Source organism: Quercus lobata, chromosome 2, assembly GCF_001633185.2.
Source record: "Quercus lobata isolate SW786 chromosome 2, ValleyOak3.0 Primary Assembly, whole genome shotgun sequence".
Taxonomy (NCBI): domain Eukaryota; kingdom Viridiplantae; phylum Streptophyta; class Magnoliopsida; order Fagales; family Fagaceae; genus Quercus; species Quercus lobata.
In genome coordinates, this window is record NC_044905.1 from 89849492 (window position 1) to 89875217 (window position 25726).

At 32.8% G+C, this 25726-nt stretch overlaps 1 protein-coding gene and 1 long non-coding RNA gene across 7 annotated transcripts; one reads left to right on the forward strand and one right to left on the reverse strand.

Annotated features, from left to right (window-relative positions):
* The first annotated feature begins 5898 nt into the window (after window positions 1-5898).
* Window positions 5899-8672, forward strand: LOC115957124 (oligopeptide transporter 3-like). Of its 6 annotated transcripts, none has more exons than XM_031075365.1 (6): window positions 5899-5973; window positions 6181-6290; window positions 7082-7218; window positions 7485-7582; window positions 7936-8041; window positions 8137-8672. In XM_031075365.1, exons 3-6 carry the CDS (start codon window positions 7207-7209, stop codon window positions 8158-8160), a joined length of 240 nt encoding a protein of 79 aa, XP_030931225.1. In that variant the 5' UTR covers window positions 5899-5973; window positions 6181-6290; window positions 7082-7206; the 3' UTR covers window positions 8161-8672. The 6 variants fall into 6 exon arrangements, 4 of the variants coding, with proteins under 4 accessions (XP_030931225.1, XP_030931217.1, XP_030931211.1 ...); XM_031075357.1 differs by lacking the exon at window positions 7082-7218 and adding an exon at window positions 6668-6750 and having other exon boundaries at window positions 8137-8671; XM_031075351.1 differs by lacking the exon at window positions 7082-7218 and adding an exon at window positions 6668-6750 and having other exon boundaries at window positions 5900-5973; window positions 7936-8044; window positions 8137-8669.
* Window positions 8673-12555: 3883 nt separating this feature from the next.
* On the reverse strand, window positions 12556-18923 carry LOC115977108. Its single transcript, XR_004088492.1, has 3 exons — window positions 18492-18923; window positions 14286-17285; window positions 12556-14200 (listed from the first exon to the last, which is right to left on the reverse strand). It is a non-coding gene; the product is annotated as an uncharacterized LOC115977108 (long non-coding RNA).
* Window positions 18924-25726: the final 6803 nt, after the last annotated feature.

Genomic DNA, 25726 nt, shown 5'->3' on the forward strand with positions numbered 1-25726 from the left:
AATATCTTTTGTTAGCTTCTTCTAACGTAGTCAAATAAAATCTTGAAAATCAACATTTTTTTCCCCACCATCAATTAGACTTAAGAATAGTACTTAGATGTTATTCTTTAGGTTCCCATCTTAAAATTCTGTCATATGACTTTTTTCTCATAGGATTGAAGTGTATTTTTTAATTAAATCGACACATGACAAAATTTTAAGAGAAATAACCTAAAGAACAACATTTAAAGTACAATATATAAGTTTTGTCATATATATATATATATATATATTATATTAAGAGGATTCAGAAAGTTAGTTATTGCATTTTTAACTTCCAAAAATGCCCATGATTTAATTAATTTATCAATATTCCTAAAATATTAAGAAATGAGGTTAAAATTGCAAATTGACAAAAAATTATAAATATTCCTATAAAAAAATACCCCACGTCCCTTATTCCTATAGATCGAATAAAAAAAAGTTCCTATTAAAAAGGTTACTTATTCCTTCCCACCACCCCAAGTCCTTATAAATTAAAAAAAAAAAAAAAAAAAAAAAAAAAAAAAAAAAAAACTACCTATAGTTCCTATCAAAAACAAAAACTACCAATTCCCATGTTATATCAAAGAGTAATGTTACGGATACAAACTATTTTACAATATTTTTACAAAATGTTGATGTGACCACCCTTTTATTGGTTTTTATCTAGACCCACTATTAATATCACTTTTTCATTTACTACTAATCACTCACCACATCAACAATTTGTAAATTTTTTGTAAAATAATTTGTATCTCTAGCATTATTCTATATCAAAAACACCAAAAAAAAAAAAAAAAAAAACTACCCACGTCACATTAAAAAAATAAAAATAAAAGGAAATCCACACAAAAACCAATTACAACTTCCTATAAAAAAAATTAAAAAAAAAAAACTTCTCATTTCATTTATTTCTTTCTTCCCTTTTCTAATTTTGTGGAATCTACACAAACCCACAATATTCCTTCAATTTGTTCTTCATTCTTTCATCCTATTTCCAATTGATATTATCTTCTTCTGTAGTCACTGTTTTATATACCGAATTCTTCTCAATGGTAAGGTGTTTTCCTATCAAAATTGGTAAGTCTTTGAACAAAATTTATATATTACTTTCTCAATTGAATTATATCGTGTAGTGTACTTTATAAACTATATATATTGTGAATTGCTAACTCTGTGATCTTCTATGATGCATTAAACATATGAAGGGTATTATAAAAATTTTGGTTATGAATGAAAAATTATAACAATAAACCTTTAAAAAAAAAAAAAAAAAAAACCTCATCACACACGTATCTAGCTTTTAAAGTTACAAATAGTACTTAAACTAACAATTATTTCTCATCATGTTTTCTAATAAATAAATAAAAACAATCTTAAGATTTTTTTTTTTAATTAATTCCAGGGTTTATTTGATTACTCCCTTAAACCATTAGCTAGATTTTAAATGTAATTTTCGCTTTCTTTTAAACGTTGAGTCTCTTATACTTCTTTTTGATGAAAGTCTCTTATACTTCTTTTTTAAGAATCGAATCTCTTATATATATATATATATATATACACACGCTCGTAATGATCACGACTATGTTACTTGCTGGATTGTGCAAAACAATTTTAAAAAATATCTTCTGAAATTAATTAAGATGGGACCAAAGAAGACGATGAAAAATAAATTCAGAAGGATAATGGGCCTACCACTGTGAATGATTGGTATGCAAGTCCATTTTTAGGTATGTCCCACCATTTGTATGATTTTTCCTAAACAATGGTTCTTAGAGCATTGGCATTAAATTTTGCAAATGGCATATGTATATATATATAGTGGAGAATTTTAGTATCAAAGCATAAAACAACCTCAATACGCGGTCATTACACCACCACATGGTGCTTAGCAACCCAAAATAAATAAATAAACACCACATGGGGAATCTGGCAAATGGTAGTTTTCTTTGGCGAACTCTTGGTCCCGAGAGGGCATCTCATCTGTACAGTATTATTTGACAGTGTTTGAGTATCAATTCCAGTTACACGCACCTTTACACTATGTTTGAATTGGCGGAAAGGAAAAGAAAAGAAGAAAAAGGAAGATATTTTCATTGTTTGGTTTCAACGGTGGAAAGAAAATTTAAAAGAATTGAAGGGAAAATGTTTTTTATGGGCCCACAAAAACTTGTCTGTCCAAATTGACTGGAAGAACAAAAAAAAGCTTAATAAGACAAATTGTTGGTGGGCCAGTTTCAAAAAAACATTAGCTAAATTTACATGTTTTTCCGGTTTAGATTTTTTTTTTTTTTTTTTTAAGTTCAAAAATATCTATACACCCTTAAATTTAAGTGGAAATAAAATTAAAAGATAATTTAGTAAAAATATAAATTTAACTTCTACTAAAACATTGCCTAAAAAATAGGACCACTCTCCTGTTAATTTTCAAATTATTTTCTCCACTTATAAATTAGATTCTCAAAATAAAAATTATATATATATAATAAAAACACTTTTTTTTTTTGCTAAAAAAGAAAGGTTCATTGTAGCGCAAAGCGCATGTAATGAGGCTAATATACCTTTAAGTGGCTTCAAACCAAAAATTTTAACCATGTCAAATGTAAAAGGGTATAAATATAATAATATACGTGCCAAAAAGTTTAAACTTTAAACCAAATAAAGGAAATGTTTTTATATTCTTCTTTCTCCTTTCTTTCTTATATCCAAACACAACTAAAGAATGGTTTTCTTTGCCCTTCTTATATTTTCCATTCTCTTCCCTTGCCACAGCTTCCAAACAAAGTGTTGAAGTTTTTTATAGATCAATGTGATTTTAAAATCGACATATACTTGAATTATTGGAGAAATTGATTCATGCATATCAGTAGTGATATCACATATCAATCAAATCAAAGTCAAGCCCGCACACTTATTAGCAAAACATGCCCTTAACATTGAAGATTTCTTTGTATAGATCGAAGAGACCCCTTAGTTTATTGAGCAAGTTCTTCTCCATGATGTAACAATTGCTTTCAAGTAGTTATAAAATTTTGCAGTTTACCATTAAAAAAAAAAAAAGTCAGGTCCTTAGGAGTTAGGACCTATATCCATTTGATTGATTTCAATTTCAGCTTCTAGTGAGATGTGCATTGTATATTTGTATTTGTAGGTTTGCAATTGCAACTTGCAAACACGACCAATCTAACTTGCGGTTTAATTTGTAATGGTCTAGAGACTAGTCTAATGGCACATGCTCTTCAGTCTTCAACCTGTGTGTTACTGTGCATTGCAAACATGAATCACAAGCTTAGCCACAGATCCAAGATATAGAAAATTAGCGTCTAAGGACTTCACCAAATTTGCCACTTCGACTTTTTAATCTTTCCCTAATATTTGGTGCTTAAATTGGCCCGAGCCCCCTGGCCTAGGTTTTTTTTTTTTTTTTTTTTTTTTTTTTTTTTTTTTTTTTTTTTTGTAGTTGGCCCTCTTCTAAAACTTTAGGCCCCCCTTCCTCCTCACTTAGCCTAGCACAATTAGCAACTATCCAATCCAAAAACTTAACAAAAATAATAAAAAACAGTCACAATAATGATAGTATTTTAGTATTAAAAAAAAAAAAAACTATTTTACCACCAAAAAACTAAAAAATCATGTGTTATTAGAAAAGTTAAAGCTAAATTTTTTGCAATTACAGTAAACTAATATAAATACCAATTGATAAGAATAAAATACAATATTTTATTAAGATTGTAGGGACTGGATTCGAACACTTCTTCTATTGAATGAGTGGACTCAAGCCCAACTAGCCCAATACAATAAATTTATAGAGAATGGGTTTAAAAACTAGGTCTTAGTCAGGATTACAACAACTAGACACGGTTATGTATGGATTGAATAACAAGGATACAGACTAAAGTATGAAATTCTGTCCTCGGGCACTTCGTCCGAGGAATTTAGTGTTCTTCTTCTTTCTTCAGTGCTAGGTTACAGAGGTTTCCAAGATCATGCAGATTGCTACAGTTTTCTCCTCTCTTTTTCTCCCTACCCCTTTTCGATCCCCCATTCTTGGAGGATCTCTCACATTATATATCCCCTTCCAATCGATCTTGGCCCTTCATCTGTTGATCATGCAGGTCATTACTCGAGTGTTTGTCCCATCAACCACCTTCCCAAACCCTCTGTGAGTTGCGACAACCAAGACCGCACTGTTCAGGGGTCATTTTCTCATTAATGCGGCCAGAACGTTAGTTGGGTGCATTTAATGTGGAGGTGACAATTCCTCCTTGAATTGCTCCTATACCATACCCCCATGGGTGTCCTACTGTACTTGTCCTTTTTCTGGGGATGTTCTGGGAGGTTGCCATTGACGACGTGCCGTTCTTTCCTTCTGGGATCTGGAATGCCGAGAACAGGATCGTCCTTGACAACGTTTCTATGCTATCTGGGTTTCTTTGTTCGTCCTCGGTCATTTCTTCCTCCTCGGCATGAGCCTTGGGCTTAGTATAAAGTGGGCCGAGGTTGTCAAATTTTTTGGCCCCACAAAGATTATCTCTCTTCTTTCAATTAAAAAACTCAAATTCTCTCTCTTCCTTATTATTTTAATAAGTTGTTTATATTATTTTAAAGGATGTGGTAAAAAAATAGAATATTTGGTATTGGTTTATTATAAAGTGAGATAGTAAAAATAGATAAAGTAGCTTTTTAAGGTGTTAAAATCTAAAATTTTTAACATTACTTTTGTGAAAGCTCTAACTTCAAAAAAAATTAAAAATTCTAACTAGCTTAGTATTAAAAAAAAAAAAACATTATTTTGTTTTTTTTTTTTTGGTTGTCTTTGTTGGTAGATGATTGCATCTTAATGCATTAAAAAACAATAATTTTGTATATTTATAATTTATTAATACCATATGGATACCTATTTAGAATTTTTTTTTTTCCCTTATACTTTACCCCTCTTACTTAAAATCCTAAGTTCGTACTTGTCCTAACCAGTCAACATTAACAAATCAACTTAAAATCCATGAGGCTTGGGCTACTTCAAAGTTACACCTGCTACCTCCAGATGTTCATATCAATTCTTTCCAGGACCTTTTATGGCTAGAAATGATGACTAATGCAGCTGGGGAGGAGAAGTGTCACTACAAAACGCGGGGGCCTTGGGCCGCGTTTTTTAAGCCGTGGCTATAAAAAACGCGGCCCAAGATAGACTGAAGCCGCGTTTCATTAAAACGGGGCCATAGACAGGCTCTTAGGCCGCGTTTTTTAAGCAGGGCCATAGATGGGTTCTTAGGCCGCGTTTTTTTGAGCTAAAAACGCGGCCTAAGGACCTTCGTACTTTATTTTTTGGCAAATTTTTTTTTTCTTTTCCATAACTATAGCCGCATTTTAAAAACGGGGCCATAAACGGGTTCTTAGGCCGCATTTTTTAAGCGGGGCCATAGACAAGTTCTTAGGCCGCGTTTTTTTGAGCTAAAAACGCGGCCTAAGAACCTTCGTACTTTATTTTTTGGCAATTTTTTTTTCTTTTCCTTAACTATGGCTGCATTTTAAAAACGGGGCCATAGACGGGTTCTTAGGCCGCGTTTTTTAAGCGGGGCCATAGACAGGTTCTTAGGCCGCGTTTTTTGAGCTCAAAACGCGGCCTAAGGACCTCCATTCAATAGTAATAGCACACCAAAAAGAAACCCAAATTTAAACATGGGGCCATAGAAGGGTCCTGAGGTTGCGTTTTTTTGAGCTAAAAACGCGGCCTAAATTTGGTCTGAAGCCACGTTTTAAACACGCGGCTTTAGTTTGGGATGGGGCCACGTTTTTCAAACGCAGCTTCAGATTTTGCCTATAGCCGCAGTTTAAAAACGCGGCTTTAGGCTTTGTATAAATAGTTTATAGATCAGACCTTCACCAAAACGCCTCACTCTCCAATCGCTCTCTCATTGAACAATTCGACACATCTCTCTCTCGCACTCTCTGGTACGTTTGTCTCTCTCTTTCTTGAATTGATTTTCTTTTTGTTTGGCTTCTTTAATTAGGGTTTAGATCTACCAATTATTTATTTATTTATTTATTTGTGTGGATTAGATTTCCGCTTGGTTTGTAGGTTTTGTTTTTTAGAATTTGGTATTTGGGTTTTGGGTGTTTTAAGGCTTTTTTATTTTTTGGCGAAATGGATTCGAGTAGAAGAGTGGTGGAGTCGTACTGGAGGTCTAGAATGATTCTCTCTTTCTCTGAGCGAATTCTTCGTCTCTGGCGTTTTGAAACCCTAGATTCGGTCCCATTCTAATCCACAGGTATTTTTTTTTTCGTCTTTTACAGATTCCTTTTTGTTTTAGTTGTTTTACAAAACCCGATTTTTTAAAATTTTCGCGAATTTTGGGCACTTTTTGCTGCTCAGATCCGCTCTTCTTGTTTTGTTAAAAATTGTAGTCTACTTTCAAATTTCTTAATTTTTTTTAATCATAATCATTCTCTATGTTTAAATTCACGTATTAAATTATTTATTTTATTTACAGAAAATTTTTATTTATTTATTTTTTCCGTTAGTTCACACAATGTATATGAGGAAGACTGTTAAATACTCTTAAGTTTTACTGCTTTCTGTTACATTATGATGAATTTGTTTGATTTTTAAAAAAATAAATTTTTTATTGTTTTTGTTTTCCGAAAGTGTTTTCTTTTAGCAGTGTTTGAAGGAGTCAATAGTAAAGCTTACTCTTGTATTTGAATTCTGCTTGACAATACGATGGAAAGGTAATTAATTTTTTTGGATGCATTCAATTTGTATGAGAGTATTTGACTTTCTTATAACGCAAAAGTAGTAGTAGTTTTTTTTTTGGTTTACTTTTCTTGTTTTATGAATTTCTGTTTTCTAAATTCTTATTCTTGATTCTGATTATTGTTGTTGTTGCGAATTTTCAAATACTAATTTTGTAGCATTGCATTGTAATTCTGTATCATTGGTTGATGATGGTAAGATTTTTATTTTTTTATTTTTTTTATAGCTTTAATAGCTTTTAAAAAGTTAGTTTGAAACCAACTTGCCAGATTGGTTGATACCAAAATTATGGTTTATGACTCACAGTGTTGGTTTTAGTTTGATCCTTTTTGGAAGTCTATTGGGTTTTGAGTTGGACTTCAGAGGAAAGGTGTCCCATTGAGGATGTGGCATTGGTTGTGCCAGAGACTGATGACCCATCAATCCCAGTGATGACTTTCAAGGCATGGTTCTTGGGCATAACTACTTGCACTGTGCTCATCTTCCTCAACACTTTCTTCACCTACCGTACACAGCCACTGGCTATCTCAGCCATTCTCATGCAAATTGCTGTTTTGCCCATTGGGATGCTGTTCTGAAGATACCTATCTAAAAAAATAATAATAATTTTGAAAATAATTTTTTTTACCATTACTTGTCAGTTCTGAAAAGTGTAATTTTTAAGATATTTTGTGTGTTTGGTTAATTTATTTAATTTTTTGGTGTGCAGATTTTGGGATATGGATGGGCTGGAATGCTTAGGAGATACCTTGTTGATCCTGTTGAGATGTCGTGGCCTGCACATCTTGCTCAAGTTTCTCTGTTTAGGTCTGTTTTCCTCTGCCTACCATTTTTTTTGGTCCCTTGATTTATTGATAGTGTAGTAAGAAAGGCTGAGACAAAGCAAACGGTGACTTAGTTTTGAGAGGACCATATATTTTTTGATAGTTTAGATTGAACACAACAGAAACCTCCACTTAGCTGACATGAGTTTAGTTGTTTGACTTAATAGAGGTGATACTTAATTTGTGTTTTATAACCTCCACTTAGCTGACAGAAACCTCCACTTAGTTTTTTTATAACCTTCGACACTAATTTTGTTTCAACAGTTGTTTCTTACACTTTTGTATTCCTTTTCTTTTTTCTTTTTGGTGGTAAAATGCCTCTATTTAATATTGCAGGAAGGCAATCAAGGATTTATCAGCTGGCTTGGGCATTGAGAATGATGACATTGAGTGTTTGTATTTACGAGCTTCCTGTTACCACGCTATTGGCGAATATAGAGAGGTGGTATGAAGGAGCTCTAATTTTATTTTATTAAGTGGTCGAATGGTTCTTGTTGTTGTGCTTTAATGTACTAATGTTTATTTTGATGGTCATAGGTCAAGGACTATGATGCTGCTTAGACTCAATGGAAAAGTTTGTGCTTCAATGCTTGGCCTTTTATCAGGTTTGCTTTGAAATGAATAGTACGCTTTAAATGCTCCAAATGCCCTGGACATATTGAAAGGCAATATAATTGTATGGAGTTCAATTGATGATAGATGAAAAATTGTATTTATCAAAATAAATAAATAAAGGAAAAGTTATAGAAAGGTTATGTGTAAATTCATGATGAAAGCCCTGGTTGATCTTTGGTTTTGCAATTTATTTTTCATTTTATTGGGAACAAGTTGTAGGAGATTGGATTAGTGGAATTTACCGGTGAATATCTATTGCTTTTCCATTGCTTCAGTGTGCACTATAGTGAAATATTATAGTTCCTATGAGGTAACTTTTGAACTGATGTGGAAGACAATGTCAAATTCTTTCATATTGATTCTTACAATGTCAAATTTTCTTGACAGGGTTGTCCATTTTGTTATGTCTGTTGGATGGTTCAATTTAATTACAATAACTCGATTATAAAATATAGGATTTGTACATGTGAATGAATATGTTAAAGAGTTTTGTATTGCTAGAAAGTCATTACAAGTTGCTGTGAGGTTAGTTGTTTCTTAGTTTTCAATTTTGACTACAAGGTTAGTTTTTAATTTTTCTACCTTCAATGCATATTTTTTGAGTTCTATAGTACATTTACTCTGCAAGATTAAACTTAGGTGTGGAGGTCCTTCTTAAGCCATCTGGCCTAGGAAAAAAAAAAAAAAAAGGGTTATAGCAGCGTTTTTAAACGTGGCCATTGGTCCGATCCTATAGCCACATTTAAAACGCGGCCCAAGACCACAATCTTAGGCCGCGTTTAAAACGCGGCCCAAGACCACAACCTTAGGCCGCGTTTAAAACGCGGCCTAAGACCAGAACCTTAGGCCGCGTTTTAAACGGGGCTATAGGACCTGGGCTGGAGCCGCGGTTAAAAAGTGCGGCCATAGGACCGTTAGTCCTATAGTCACAGGTTTTAGGCCACATTATAAACCGCGGCCTAAAAAAACGTGGTTATAGGCTATAGCCACGTTTTTTTGACATATAGCCGCGTTTTAAAAACGCGGCCAGAGGACCTTTTTTTTGTAGTGTGTCCACGACTAGTGATGATTGCTTGGGCATTGTGGTGTAATAGAAATGAAATTTGCCATGGAGGAGAAGGCAAAACTGGTCCGGCTGTGGCTCTTTGGGTAGCAAGCTACCTTCAAGAGTACTGGTCTGTTGTTGAGACACATGATGCTGCTATTTCAAACGTGGCTCTGCATTTAGCTGAAAGACTAGAAAGGGCTCTGCATTTAGCTTGGGTTCCTCCTCCATCGAGTTCATGTAAAATTAATGTGGATGGTGCTCTCTTTCCCGCTAAGAAGTTGGCTGGCATTGGTGTAGTTATAAGAGACATGCGAGGCAGATTGCTAGCTGCATTATGCAGAAAAATCAGAGCCCCATTGGGGGTGCTTGAAGTTGAAGCCAAAGTCTATGAAGCTAGTGTGTTGTTGGCAAGACATTTGGGGCTACAAGTTGGGGTGTTGGAAGGAGATTCTTTAACTATCTCTAATGCTCTCAAGCGGGTTATAGAACCCCCTATCTCGGTTGCTACTATTGTGGAAGGGATTCATGCATGCTTTAGGCTCAGAAATTGGTGTTGTTCACTATACTCATGTGCGAAGGACCGGTAATCAGCCAGCTCATATTCTAACTAGACAAGTTCAAAACCTTGTCAATGATGTAATTTGGATTAAAGAGACTCCTTACTGTATTCAACAAGCTCTTATTTAGGATGTATTTGGGTCTTAATGTTGTTTTAATAATATTTTAGTTTACTTATATATATTAAAAAAAAATTAAAATCCATGAAATCTTTCATGAAATTAAAAAACCATATTTTGACGATTCATACAGTTGAGACAAGAAACAACATTAAGAATTTAATGTTAAAGATAAATTATGATACTGATATTGATTGCTCACGTGGTGGTTAACTTTTTGTCAATTATAAAACTCACCATTAACATCAGCAGATTGGTTTCCCGATCACCAAAAGCGACTCGGGCTTATTCAGCAAAAAAAAAAGAAGCGACATGGGCTTGAGTTCTGCCTTTAATCTCGGACGTTTACGTGAAGACAAAAAAATTATAAGAAGAAACTTGTTTTCTTACACTAATTTTACGCTTTCACGCCTGCATAATTTGGCTTATCCTCTCAATCACCATCTTATTACAGTGTTTCCTATTTCACCCTCATATTTAATAATTTTTCATATTGCGATTATCTTAGCATATTTATTATTTTGTATTTACTAGTTTGAGTAAAAAGTTTCTCTAAAAAAAAAAAAAAAATCTTGAGTAAAAGAATTTGTCCTTAAATAAAATATTTACGATTTAAATTCCACTTACATTAAATTTGATTTGATGTTTTAAATAATAATATAATAATAATCATTGTAGATTTTGTTAGTGACAATTTGATGGAAGTGTGTGAAGTGACAGGGGAATGCCACCATTTGGTACAATTGTCAATTTATATTGGTAACTGGTTTTAACGTTAAAGGACACGTGTGTGGCTAATCTCCTTTGAGAACAAAAATTTCTACCTCCTACAAATTTGTCGGGAAAAGTCTTGTGCTACCCAAAAAAAAAGCCATAACTTTCCTACGTGGTGTGTTGTGGTTAGTAGAAGGGGTGCTTTTTTTGGCACTAAAATGACTCAATTTGTCTCTCACATCAACTGTGGTCTGTGAGACATACTTTTTATTTATTTATTTTAATGAGTATAGTTAGAGTATGTTTCACAGAAATATTTACAACAGTTGAGATTTTAATTACAAGCCAATTTATTTTTTATATTTTTATAAATGGTTACAACTTACAAGCCAATTTATTGGTAGATGCTAATTTTTTTTTTTTTCTTTCTTATAAGGAAATGAGGTGTAGCAAGTAGTAACAAGATAAGAGACATAATACTATTTTGTATTTCTGGTTTTTTTTTTTTTTAAAGTACCACTTCAACAAAAGGTAATATTTTTTTTAATTTTTATAAGAAGTCGGTAATCTTTATTAAGACGAAGATAACAACATTACATCATGAGTCACAACATACTTAACCATATAAGGAGTTTCCTCTATCCAAATTACACAATTAACAACATGCCTAGCATATTGTACTAATAAATGAGTAAAGCGATTACCCTGTCAAAGAACATGTGATACCCTTACCCTTCGAAAGTCTTGCGATTTCAGTCTAATCCCCTTAATTAGAGTGCTTATTGTTGATGGTGATTCACTACTTCCAGTTACCACATCATAAACAATTTTAGAGTTACTCTAAAAAATAACATCTCAAACGCTCATGTTCCAGGCAAATGAAATGGTCTCCTCTAGTGCCTTTGCCTTAGCCTCGAGTGACCCCAAAGGTACCAGAAGTGCCTTGCTAAGAGCTGCTTCAACTTGTCCATCATGGTCTCGAATGATAGCTCCTACTCTAATAGAACTGATGCTTTCAAAAATTATAGCATCAATATTAATCTTGTTTGGGTAACCTAAGAACTTCCATCTTACCTTTTTCTTAGAACTGGTCCGAGTAATGTTTATTATACACATTCTATTAAGTACACATTTAAACACATAAAAATGCAAATCATAATTTTAATTACTTTTTCAATGTACATGTGGAATAACTTTTATCCTTTAACAAAACCAAAATATTAGTAGGGTTGTCGAGAAAAGAAAACGGTGGAACTGTGGGAGATAGGGAGATTTTAGGGAGCCAAGACTCATTAGTCGTACCCTTACTTGGTGAAGATTGATTGGTGTGAGTGAATGAATCTAGATTGCGATGATACCGTTGACTGTATGGATAATATTCATCGTATTTAAGAGCGAAGTTATCTTTTCGTACACCCACTTTGGAGACATCAAAAATTTTTAAAGTTTTAATACCTTTTGATGTTGTCTAATTCAATTTTGACAGCGAAAAGAAATGGTGGTCAATATGAAATGAAGAGAATTTGACATTTTATCTAGAATGAGGAATCTAGAACAGTGTAGTTATTTGGAACAAATAATAATTCCCCTAGCTCTAATTCTTCATCAGATGGGTACCATTTCTACAAAATGGCACATTTGTGCTCTATCATCTCATTTCTTTTTCTTTTTTTCTTTTTAAATGAATTCTACGATCTAAATCAAAGCGGTCCATAATCTGGGAATAAGGTGGATAGGAATTTGAAAAATATATAATTTTGTTGGACATTTGAGCTGGGCTTCATCTGTAACGCAATTAAAAATATTTACATTAGTTTGTGCAAACTTTTTTGTTTATATTAATATAAAAATCTATATTTAAAAAAAAAAAATTTACATATTTACTTTTCAAAACATCTCACATTAGATTATTTATTTTGCATTATATATTTCATTAAAATATAAATGGTCCTTTCTTAAGTCAGTATAGGGTGTCTAGTTATCAACTTTTTGAGTGGTTGTGGTCCTTGTATGTTAGCTCATAGGACTGTCTGCCCAAGTTTTTATGGCAATCCATGCAAATAGAAAAAGCTAAATTACTCCCTAGTTACCTGTTCAATTTATCTCTTATGGTAATTTCTGCATTAAAATATACTAGTACTCCATTACAACACTTAGAATGTCAGTCATTCTTCCATCGATTATGGTAACATTTTGGATTAAAATATTTCAGAAGTCCTACATTATAATGCTTTAAATGTCATTCTTTTATATGTTTTTTTACCATAATTTGCAGGTTGCTTGGGAAAGTCTTGTTGATGCCCTAATTCATCCTCCAATTGTAGCTTTTGAGACAAATGCATCCAAGGAAGAGACAATCTATTCACTCAATTTAACCAATTAACATGCAGGAGTGAATGTAATAGTTTCACTCTGTTCTGAATAAGGTTGACTTTAATTTCTTTCCTTATATATTCAATTTTTCAAAATAAAAAATCTGTTGTCAATTACTAATCTAAAAGTTGCTCGAAATATCATAGAAACTTTTTCATTCATGAAAATCAAATTCCAAATCCTGAAATTTGTGGATATAGGTCAAAAACTTTTAAAGATGCAAAAAACTAGTGTCACTACTTACGAATGAAAGAAAAGTTCTAGCAGTGACAAAAGGATAAGAAAGATATGAGATTTTCCTTAAACCAAAACTGTTTTCGCTAATCATTGACTCAACTTATGTTGATAATTTTAAGGATCTTAACCTTAATAAGATGAGTAGAACTAACAAAAAATTAAGAAACACTGAATTAAGAGGAAATTACCTGTGCAAGAATCTATGACCGTGGCAAAGGCAACACCCACATTAAACATTGCATCAAAAAAAGTCACCAAAAAATTTGATCATATAAAGAATAGAATAAGATGACAGACTACTTTGAGGGAAATATAAGTTATATCCAAACACAATAGACTATTCAAAGTAGGATACTAATAACAGTTATGACATGAATGTCTTCTCTAGTTAAACCCCAATACATGCTTAAGCATAGCCCAATAAGCAACTATTTAGCATTCCAAAGAGGAATGGTTCTGACTTGATTCACAATTTTGCAATGTACAGAACTTGGCAACAGTTCCTAATTAAATACACCCATATAACTAACTGGCCAATGCAACAAAACCATGTTGATTATTGGCAATACACTTGGTTGTGTATAGTTACAACTTGTAAGACCACAAGATTGAATTTAATTAGGAAGCATAAATCATAGTATCTAAGGAATTGTACCTAAGTGTTTTTTTTTTTTTTCCTTTTGCAAGTCAATCAGTTAATCTTCCATTAGATTCATACCACACCCAAACACTCAAAATCCTAATTCTAGGTATAAGTTTGAGAAGAAGAGCTTCTTAGTGACTAAATTGCCATATTGTAAATACTAACTAAATAGCAATTACATAAGAGCGAGAATAAAATGAGCAAAAGTTAATTATAATGAACCTGCATATTTGAAGGCCAAATCGGAAATGCAAGCAACAATGGGATCGTTTATTTCCATTCCATTTCTTTTCGCTGAAAAATAATAATAATAAAATTCGACATTTTTAATTTCAGTTTCCAAACAGAAAAAGAAAAGATGAAAAATGAAAGAAGGTACCTTCAGCTTCAGCAATTCCAATGATGGTCTCAAACGCCTCCAAATATAACACATACTTGCTGTCTTTATGCATTTTCTCCACTCCAACCAGCACCACATCATATATGAATTAGTGTTAACAAAAACATATGCTTATAGGAAAGATAATTTATGAAAGTCAATATGACATCTCACAAGATTATTTTATTCTAAATAAGCTCAAAATTCCAAATTAATTTGTTAGTGCAGGGCTGCTCTGCTTTCAACATGCCTGCCTTGTAGAAACATAATATAAGAGTCAATCCTATTTAAAATATAGTCTTATCATTTTTTTTATATTGGTAAGTGGATCTTGAACCCTTGACCCTACCCCTCACCTAGCACTTATAAGGGGAGAAGGTGCCAATTGAACTAGAGCTCATTGGCTTAACATCTAGCCTTATCGTATATTCCAACTCAATTTTTAACAGAATAAAAGTTTATTATTATTCTAGAAAATAGAAACAAAGACAACATATCAGAAGTTCATATTATAGAAATATTTTGAAATAATACTTATATTTTTAAAAGAAAAAAAAAAGTGTAATTAGAGACCTTCGCCTTCATTATGCATTGGCAAAGACCATATACCAAGTTCCAAACTTGTTACATACCAATTGATTGTGAACCTTCTGACTGCAAGTTGTTGACAAACCAGCTACAACAACCTTAACATCAACTTCATCTTGCGCATATTGAACATGCATACAAGTAAGGAAATGTAACTATGGTAAAGAAGTTCGAACAAGTTCACTAGGCACCCACATATCATGAAAGATACTAGAAGGCAAGGTTTTCCTTTCAACATCAGTGCTATTGGCACTCAGGATCACAAACTATGTATCCAGTCATAATGTATGCTGGGATGTTTCTTACCCCAAGGGGTAGCACAATCAATTCTAGACAGCGCCTTGAGAACAAGAGGTCGCTAAGTTCAAAATCTCCACTTCCCCATCCCTTTTGGTCCAAAACTTACTTATAAAAAAATATGTTGTGATGTTTGTTCTCAGTATTACCAGAGCATATGTTTTCAGAAAAGTATACAAAAATCGTAAAAACATATATACCTTAAAATCTGATATTAACGAAGATACAACACTGTAAGCAGGGTCTTCTGTACTTTCCAACACAAAAAGAAATTAACTGTGCAAAATTTCGTGACCATGGCAAAAAGCAAAAGCCACATTAAACTCTGCATAAAAAAAGGTCACCAAAAACTTTCATTATGTAAAGAATGGAATAAGAAATACTTCGAGGGAAAACAACTGTAAGTTTGTAAGTTATAACCAATTACAATAGACTTTTCAAAGTATGATACTAATAACCACATGAACGTCCTCTCTAGAAGGAAACTCCAGATGAATTTCTTGAGATCAGTTTCCAAAGTACAGTTCATAATTCTGACCTTGTTGTCACATCCATCAACCTGTTCCATAGGAGTTTGACTATGACATCAGACATTAAAAAGGAAAAGAAAACTTAATCCCAAATATCTTGTATATATATCCTAGAATGGTTGACTCTAATCTTGTTTAATGATGCAGATGACATCCAGAAGAGGTAGAGGAAGAGGAGGATCATTGTCATATATTGAAGTAGCCAACTCAAAGTTTCAGGAGTCAAAATAATCTCAGCAATTAAAAAAATGTGAACAAGAAAAGACATTGATGGTAACATTTTTTTTTTTTTTTTTGAGAATCCATTGATGGTAACATTGATGGTAAGAAAATGGAAGTACATAGAAGTAGATAGAAATAGCCAACTTAAAGTTTCAGGAGTCAAAATAATCTTAGTAATTAAAAGACGTGAGTAAGAAAAGACATTGATGGTAAGAAAAATGGAAGTTTGCAAAGACACAGTCTCAGCAGAAAGAAATTCAACCAAAACAACTGAAGTTGAAAAAGTGGTGACTCCAACTATTCCATCTCTCAATGTGTTGATTAAAATTGAAATTTGAGCTTCATGATGGTATTTCACTAGCTGTGATAGTGATATATTCTAGGAATAATGAATGTTAATAAGAAAGGAAACACACATATAGGCATAACATTTAAACTACACTTTCGTATGGTATACAGGATTAATGTCAATACTGTGCTCATTATCAATGTGGTCTACCACCTTCACAGGCATATCCTCATGAGACCAGACAATGTTCAAGTAATAACCACAATAAAAGGTTAAATTCTCGAATGAAAAGGTAATTAACGGTTACAGTTAAACTAAAAACTTAGGATTGATAAATTACACAAGCCTTTGTCACAGAAAAAATATATATTATTTGAGTCTTATCTAAGTAAGTTGAAAAAAAAAATGTAAAAAGCATATGCTACTAAAAAGACAGTGCACAGAAGGTCTATTATCTTCAATTATTACATAAACTCATCCTTTAGAGTGTAAATAGTGAACATATGTAAAAGGGATACAAGGTGACACTTGTCTTAAGGTCAGGTAGCAAAACCAATTGTAAATCACAATAAAAAGAAAATCAAACTACAAGCCTCTTTTACTATTAATTCACTGATATTTGACAAGCTATACAATGAATTATTAGAATTCTTATTCAATCTAAACAATTTTACCTCTTTTTTAAATATAAATTAGTATCTGCCTGAAAGAGCAATTATGAGGATGGATGAGATATGTAAGGCACTGTAAGAGATCAAGGTTGGTTCCTTTGTGCTGGCACATGCATGTCCACTATTCAATACCTTAGACAAGCTCAAGATTTAAAAACTCTATGTGGACAATGCCATGACATCCTTAACAGTTTACCTTAAGGAAGACATGCTAATAAAGTGCATTAGGAAATTGAATAAGTGACCTAGAATATGAGGCCTACTTTCAAATTACTATAAGATATACAGTCAATAATGTGAAGTGCCCTCAAGGTTCACAATACACCTCAGTAAAGGATACCCTTTAACAATGATTTAACCACAATCTGAACCATGAAAATTTTCCTTCCAATTGCTGCAATAACTGCATCAGAAATCTTTAATCAGTGGCATGGATACTGTTGTGTGAAAGCCATAATAGATACTGTTGAAAGTGACAAAGAATGTAAGAATTTAAATTTCAAAAAATTAAGTGACATTAAACTCCAATCAAAAAGATACTTGACATAATTTCTTCAAAAACTCTGTAAAAGAGATTATTATTTTTTGCCAGTGAAATTTACAAATTTAAAATAAGAAAAATTTGATTGGTGTACACTTCCTTAATTATTTTTAAATCTAATTTTCCCGATAGTTAATTCAGGCAAAGCTTAATTGTCCAAAGAAATTCTGGTAAAGTTTGACTCAATAAGTAGTAAAATTGTCAAAGAATAGTACTAGTAGTAGTTAGTAATTCACTAAATAAGAAAAACAACCATTACATTCAACAAACTTGCCTCTGAAACTCCTGAGTATCTTTGAACTTCAGAATGGTTAATGCCAACAGAATTTGTCATAATGTAATGCAAATTAAAAAGAAAAAAGTATAAAAAAAAAGTCAGCTCTTAAGTTCTTAAACAGAATCTTTATACAATTTCAGGGAGGAAATCCAATTATAGATACTTTCCTAAATAAAGATGCCTCATCCTTGCCTATTTACCTACTTCCCAGTTACTATGATTTAAGAACTTAAGTCTCTAATAATTTTGTTTTATATATATATATATATATATATATATCAATTTAGCATAATTTTTGTGTAAAGGATTATATTTTTTTAGTTTAGCAGAATCAACATGATTACAAAGACATATTAGGAATTTGACAAGATCCTTAGCAATATTATTTACTGAGTTTGAATATAGCTTGGGGATAATAATCTATTCACTCATTTTACCTATTAACATGCAATGCTTTCACGCTGTTCTGAACAAGACTGACTTTAATATAATTTCTTTCCTTACATATTCAATTTTCCAAAGTAAAAATCTATTTTGTCAATTATTAATCTAACAGTTTCTCAAAATATCATAGAAACTTTTCATTAATGAAAATCAAATTCCAAATCCTGAAATTTGTGGATATATATCAAAAACTTAAAAAAGATGCAAAAACTAGAATCACTACTATATGACAAAAGGATAAGAAATACTATATGAGATTTTCCTTAAACCAAAACTGTTTTCAGTAATCACTGACTCAACTTATGTTAATAATTTTAAGGATCTTAACCTTAATAAAAGGAAATTACCTGTGCAAGATTCCATGACCGTGGGCAAAAAGCAACACCCACATTAAACTCTGCGTCAAAAGAAGTCACCAAAAACTTTGATCATATAAAGAATAGAATAAGAAGACAGAGTACTTTGAGGGAAATATAAGTCATAACCGATAACAACAGACTTTTCAGTGTATGATACTAATAATTTTAACGGCTATAACATGAATGTACTCTTGAGAATTTCTTGAGAATTGAGATCAGTGTTGTTTCTGACAAAATTGGAAACAATCTTTTCCACGTTTAAGAGAATTGAATTTTAATCAAACGAAACCAAGAAGGATCCTATACTAAAAAAACGGAAACCCAGAATTGTAATTAGAATTAAACATTAAATTGATTAATGGAGGCTTTCTCTTAGTTTCTTAAACGCTTCCATTGCTGATACCTCTCTCTCTCTCTCTCTCTCTCTCCGTGTTTTCAAAGCTAAAACAGAGACTTTGTGCTTAACGGGATTTTTAATATAGCCTAGTTTCTCAACGGTAACATTTTTGTGAAATTCAAAAAAAAATTGGACTTGGATCGCTCGTATTTACATTGTGTTAAGCTTATGGGCCTTTGCCCGTCTTAAGTGGTTGATCCAATTGATTGATCCGCTGCTGATAGTTGGGTCCAACTCGAAGGCCCATTATTATTAAAAATTAAAAACTGAAATAAATGATACGCGAGAGTATTTTCTAGCCTCCTAAAAAAATAAAAATAAAAAACTAAATTTATTAGTATATTAAAAAAATCAATAGCGTATGAAGTGAAATCAATGTTGATTTTTGTGATAAGTTTTCACTTCCAGATTTTGATGATATTCAGTAATCACCCTTTGTTTATTGTAACAAAAAAGAGTGATAGTGTCAGGAGAGCAGGATATTTTTGGTTAGGGATACATATTTTTTGTTGTTGTTGTGTATTTAGCAAAAGAGAGAGTTAGTTTAGAGCATTCTCATTAGGTGTGCCAAATGCCAAATATTTGGCATTTGGCACACCAAACACCAAAAACAGCCCCTCATGAGGTGTTGTTAAATGTCTCAAAATTATGAGACATGTTACAGTACGCTCTCAAATATGAGAGCGTACGGACATAAATGCTATAATTCTTTTGATTATTTTATTTACTTTTCTCTCTCCTCCCAACACATATCTCTCTCCGTCTACAACACAGCTCTTTCTCTCTCCTCTCTGGTCTCCATCTCTTCGTTGCTCCCTATTTCTTTCTCACTTTCATTTTTTTTATCTCTCACTCTCTTCCTCTCTCTCTGCATTTCGGTATTATTGCCGCAGATCCAACCCGTCTCTGCGCCTCTTTCTCTATCTTTCTTTCTTTTCTTTTTTTCCTGTCACTATCTCTCTCTCTTTCTTTTCTTGTCACGAAGAAGAAGGCGATTCCAATTTGAAGTAGAGCTCGTTGATTGAAGCTCGCCAATTTGAACCTTTACTTGCTGATCTGAAGCTCTGCGCGCCTAGGGGCAGTCACCGATCTTTGCTCGTCGTCCTCCATAGTCGCTGATCTTTGCTCATTGTCCTCCACAGCTCTCACAGCCGATGGTTGGTTGAGTTTGGTCATTGATTGATCTGTTGGGGTGGAATTTTGTTGAAGATTTTGAGTTTTTATTTATTTATTTTGTTGAGATTTTTTGATTTGGAATTTGTTGGAGGATCTGGTGATTGTGGTTGTAGTTTGTGGCGGTGGTTGTTGTTATGGCGATGGTTGTTGGTTCTTGGGTGGTGGCGACTGTCACTAGCTGTGCATTTGTATATTTGCTGGGTTTTAGGTAAATATATTATTTTAATGTGTAGTAAATATTATTTTAATGTATAGAATTGAAGAATAAAACATCTGATAAATGGGATATTGTAAAATGATGTGCTAAAATGATTGTAGGTGCTCAAGAATTTTTTGCCTTTGGCTTTGGTATTTTTGGCATGATTGCCTAACCTTGCCTTGGCATGAATTCTTGTTGTCCCACATTGGAAAGATCTCTTTCCTCTTCATGCCATATAAGGCATGAACCAATAGATGAAGAGTACCACTAGTTTGGTTAATAAAATGATCCTTTTATTGTAGGTGCTCAAGAATTTTTTGCCTTTGGCTTTGGTATTTTTGGCTTGATTGCCTAACCTTACCTTGGCATGAATTCTTGTTGTCCCACATTGGAAAGATCTATTTCCTCTTCATGCCTTATAAGGCATGAACCAATGGATGAAGAGTACCACTAGTTTGGTTAATAAAAGGATCATTTTCTTGAGCACCTACAATGATAAAGTAGGTTTTTGGTGTATTAAAATGACATTTTTTATGAAAGAGCTGATAAAAATGCTTTTAGAGCATTCCATCAGGTGTGTCAAATACTAAATATTTGGCATTTGACACACCAAATACCAAAAAACCACTCACATCAAGTGTTCTAAATGCCAAAATATTTGGCATGAGTGAACAGTACAATCTCAAAAATAAAAGCGTACGGATAGAAATGGTAAAATTTTTATGGAGAATGTTAACCAACATCGCTTGGTGCTAGTTAAGGGCAGAAAAAACAAAAAATATGTTATCAGAAAAAGTAAAAAATATCATAAAATAGTACCTGTAAATTGAAAAAGTAACATAAATTGAGAAAGAAGACACAATTTTTTCCAGAAAAAATGTGTGCTTAACGGGCACCATGCGGTGCCCGTTAACATAACCCAAATTTTATTACTTTTTGATTCTCTTTTCTCTCTCCTCTCTCATCACTTTATTCTTTTTTCTCTCCTTTCTCATTCTTCCTGAAACATTCCTATCAACCTCTCCTCTTTTCTTCTTTCACTCTTTTTTCTTCTCTCTTGTTGCTTTTCTCTCTTCCTCTTAGCCTCGTCACGCCACCTCCTCGACCTAATGCTGATCTCTGTTGCTGTGGCTTTTTTTTTTTTTTTTTTTTTTTTTTAACGATGATTTGATGGGTGTGTTCAGCAATGGGTGGGTTTAGATGGTGATGGGCAGATCGGTGGTGGTGGGTTACAATGGGCAGATTCAGTAGTGGGTGGATCGCCTTGTGGGTGGGTTGCGATGGTGATGGGCAAATCGGTGGTGGTGGGTTTTGATGTGCAAATTCGGTGGTGGGTGGGCCGGCCTGTGGATGGGTTCTGATGGATAGGTCGACAGTGGGTGGGTTTGTTTTTGTTTTTCTATTTTTTTTTTTTAATAAAAGATAGACAATGATTTTGTTCTGGTTGTGATTTTCTGATGTGGTGGGTTTAATTTTGGGTGTTTATGTGATGTTTTGCTGTGGTGATTTTGGTGTGAGACGGTGGTGGGGTGGGATTTGAGGCGTTTATGGGTGTTGGCAGTGGGGGTGGTGTTTTACTTGGGTTGTGGTGTTCTGCTTGGGTTGTGATTTTTTTATATATATATATTGTTGGTTTTTTTAATGTTATTTTAATATTGCTCATGCTAACGAGTGCCTTTAGGACGGAAAATTATTATATACTTTTGAAGTACCATAAATGTGTATTCCCCCCTCTCACATGAATGGTGGGTCCCACCATGAATTTAATTAGTGGGACCCACCATTCATGTGAGAGAAAGGAGTACGCATTTATGGTACTTCGAGAGGACACAATAATTTTCCCTTTAGGACATTGGTTAACAATTTATTTTAGGAAAATTTTGTTACCACTTTTATGGGAAATGAAAAAAAACTGTTAAAATATTAATTGTTTTTTTTTTTCCCCATAAAAACTTTATTTAAATAAATTATTAAGCAATATCCTAAGGTTTCGTTTGGGAGGAGGAAATGGAATGGACTGGAAATGAATGAAAATAATCATTTTAGAATATTCTTCCCTTTCCTTGTTTTAGAGTTCTAATGGAGGGAATAGAAAACTCATTCCTTTCTTTGGGAGTTTAAGTAGGAGGGAATGAAATGAGTAGGAGGGAACACTCATTCCTTTCTATTTCCTTAAAACTTCAAATTTTCATTCCCCCCGAAATTGGGAGGAATGGGAGGAAATGTAATTATATTTAACGATTTTTTTTACTAAAACTCCCAAAATACCCATGTATATTCAACTCTTTATTTTAAAGTAGGGGTCTAATAGTAATATTGTTATAAAATGATTCCATTTCATTTCCTCCATGTTGCTCTCAAACAAGATCACTTACATTCCATTCATTTTCATTCATTTATTTTAAAACATCCAATCAAAGTTACTTAATTCCATTCCATTCTCTTCCCTTATGAACTTCCAAATTAGGCCTAAGGGAATTCGTTAGCATTTCCCTTTTAATATTTGTATATATTATTTTAATGTATAGAATTGAAGAATAGAAGATGTGATATATGGTGAATTGTAAAATGGAGTGCTAAAATAATAAAGTAGTGTTTTTGATGTGTCATTTATTTTAAAGTAGGGGTCTAATAGTAATATTGTTATAAAATGATTCCATTCCATTTCCTCCATGTTGCTCTCAAACAAGATCACTTACATTCCATTCATTTTCATTCATTTATTTTAAAACATCCAATCAAAGTTACTTAATTCCATTCCATTCTCTTCCCTTATGAACTTCCAAATTAGGCCTAAGGGAATTCGTTAGCATTTCCCTTTTAATATTTGTATATATTATTTTAATGTATAGAATTGAAGAATAGAAGATGTGATATATGGTGAATTGTAAAATGGAGTGCTAAAATAATAAAGTAGTGTTTTTGATGTGTCAAAATGACATTTTTATAGAACACTTGATGAGAATGCTCTTAGCCTTTTTTTATTTACTTTTATATATTTGCTATTTTAGTAACTTTTATATTATGTATGGAGTTTTTTTTTTTTTTGGGGGGGGGGGGGGTGGGTGGGGGAGAACATTATGTATGGAGTTTAGAGTTTAGATTCTCTACCCATTTATTTTGATATCATTGAGCTAAATTATTATATTTTAATTAATATCAATTTCATGTTTCACATGTATATGCTGAATTGAATATTTTATTATATTATAATATGTGCTTTTTTGTAAGATATCTAGAGCTAAAACTAATATTACCTATAATTATATTTCACATGAAATGCATAACTTGTTTGTTATTAATTTAAAGAAAGACAAGTATACAGCTTATCAAGTCAATCGTCCTAGTTTATTTTATGGTTTCTCAAGACCTATTGAGTTTGATTAGTATTCGTTCCATGGTTTGACGTAAGTTATATCAAAACACTTTTAATAGTTTTGACTTACCCCTTTATGCTCCTATTTTTACAATTTTGAGAATTATAGTATTTTCTTTTTTACAATAACCAATTTGCTCATGCGAATATCCAATTGGATTGTGGCAAGTGGTGATGATATTGTAAAGATTGGGGTAAAGAAAACAAGGTGATGTTATAGATAGATTAGAGCATTCACATCAGCTGGTGGAAAATTGTGTAAAATTGTGCAAAATGGAAAAAGGTGATCATTTTATACAACGAGCAAAAAAAAGACCCACATCAGTGTGGGCAAACTTGTGTATAAATGCAAGTTGCTACAGTACCTATGCAAATATGCACGGTACTGTAGCACTCCTATTTATTATTTTAATGTTTTTTTTTATAAATATTATTTTAATGTTATATTGGATAGTATAAAAACCATCTTTTTCACACTTTTTCTCTCTCCTCTCACTGAGCAGCCCCCACGCCGACAGCTTGTTCCTCCCTGTTTCATTCCTGAGTTAATCCTCTCGTCTTCTCTCTTCCTCTGGTTCTTTTCAGCTCTTGCTCATTGTCATCATCACCGGAAATTATGTGATCGGTTTGGAGTTTTTGTAGCATCGTGAGGAGGGTGAATCAATCCGAAGGTATCTCTATCAGGAGCTTGTTCCTCCCTGTTTCATTCCTGAGTTAATCCTCTCATCTTCTCTCTTCCTCTGGTTCTTTTCAGCTCTTGCTCATTGTCATCATCACCGGAAATTATGTGATCGGTTTGGAGTTTTTGCAGCACCGTGAGAAGGGTGAATCAATCCGAAGGTATCTCTATCAGGCTTTGGACAATTTTCTCTAAGAAGGTATGAGTTTTTCTCATTGAGATTTTAGGTTTTTTTTTTTTTTTTTTTTTTTTTTTTTTTTCAAGCAATATTCTTAGGAGTTTCTCTAAACTAGTTTTTTTTTTTAAGGGTTTCTTGTTTCAAATTTTTTCTGGTTTGGGTTTTTTTTTAGGGATTCTTCGGACACACCCGAATTCCTTTCTCTCCTGTTTCGGACTGCTTGAACAGAGTATGTACGTTCTTGAGGAAACTTAGAAGTGGATATAATTTTTTTATGCATTATTTCATGGTGGGTTTGTGCATTGAGGAATTTTTTTTCTATGACAGATCGTTGTTGGTTTTCAGTTTTTCAGAGTTAATATGCAACGTTCTAGTTCTTCCAATTTTCATGAACATCACCAACAGGTTTGGTTTTTTTTTTTTTTTTTTTTTTGGTTTTATTAATAAATTGCTAATTAAATTTGCAAGATTTTTTTTTTTAATCAGTAGCCTGTCACTGGAACTTACGCATTATGTATGAGTTTATGTCCAATTATATATGGGAATCTTTGCTCATTTGTTTACTAAAAGCTTTAATTTTGTTGTATTGAAAATTTTTTATATCGATGCTTTCACTAGCTTATTGGCCAATTTTAGGATCTATATAGGCAATCCTAAGTAATCTGTTTCTTAATGTTGTTGCCAGGTAGTAGTGTTAACTATTAAAATTAGTCCATCTATTTGAGCACAGGAAGACTATGTACATTCTGTGAATTGCCATGTTATTGGCAGATATTTTTGCTTGTGAAGACTACCCTTTGTCTTTCCGGTAATGACCTTGCTGTGAATTAAAAGACTTTATTTTTCAGTGTCAAACCTTTTGTTTTAGGAACAATAATATTTTGCATTGGTTTTTAGGAAATGTGGTCTTTGAAGAACTTCCAAGTTGATCCAAACTATTCTTTTTCAATTGGTTGTGTTTTGTACTTATGTATTGGTTATATAATTATTTTTTGGTTTTGTACATTCTGTCCACTTTGCATTGGTATGGTAACAACTCTAGGTATTTGGTTTTGGCACTTTGTTAAGGAACCACAAATTGTGTGAAGTGCCTATTATGGTTATTAAGCTGAAAGTTTGGTCTGGGCCCTGTTCGTCTTGCCCATTATTCATGTGCTTTCTAGGCACATTTAACCAAACCAAACCACATGGTGTTAAATTATTTTGTTGCATATTCCT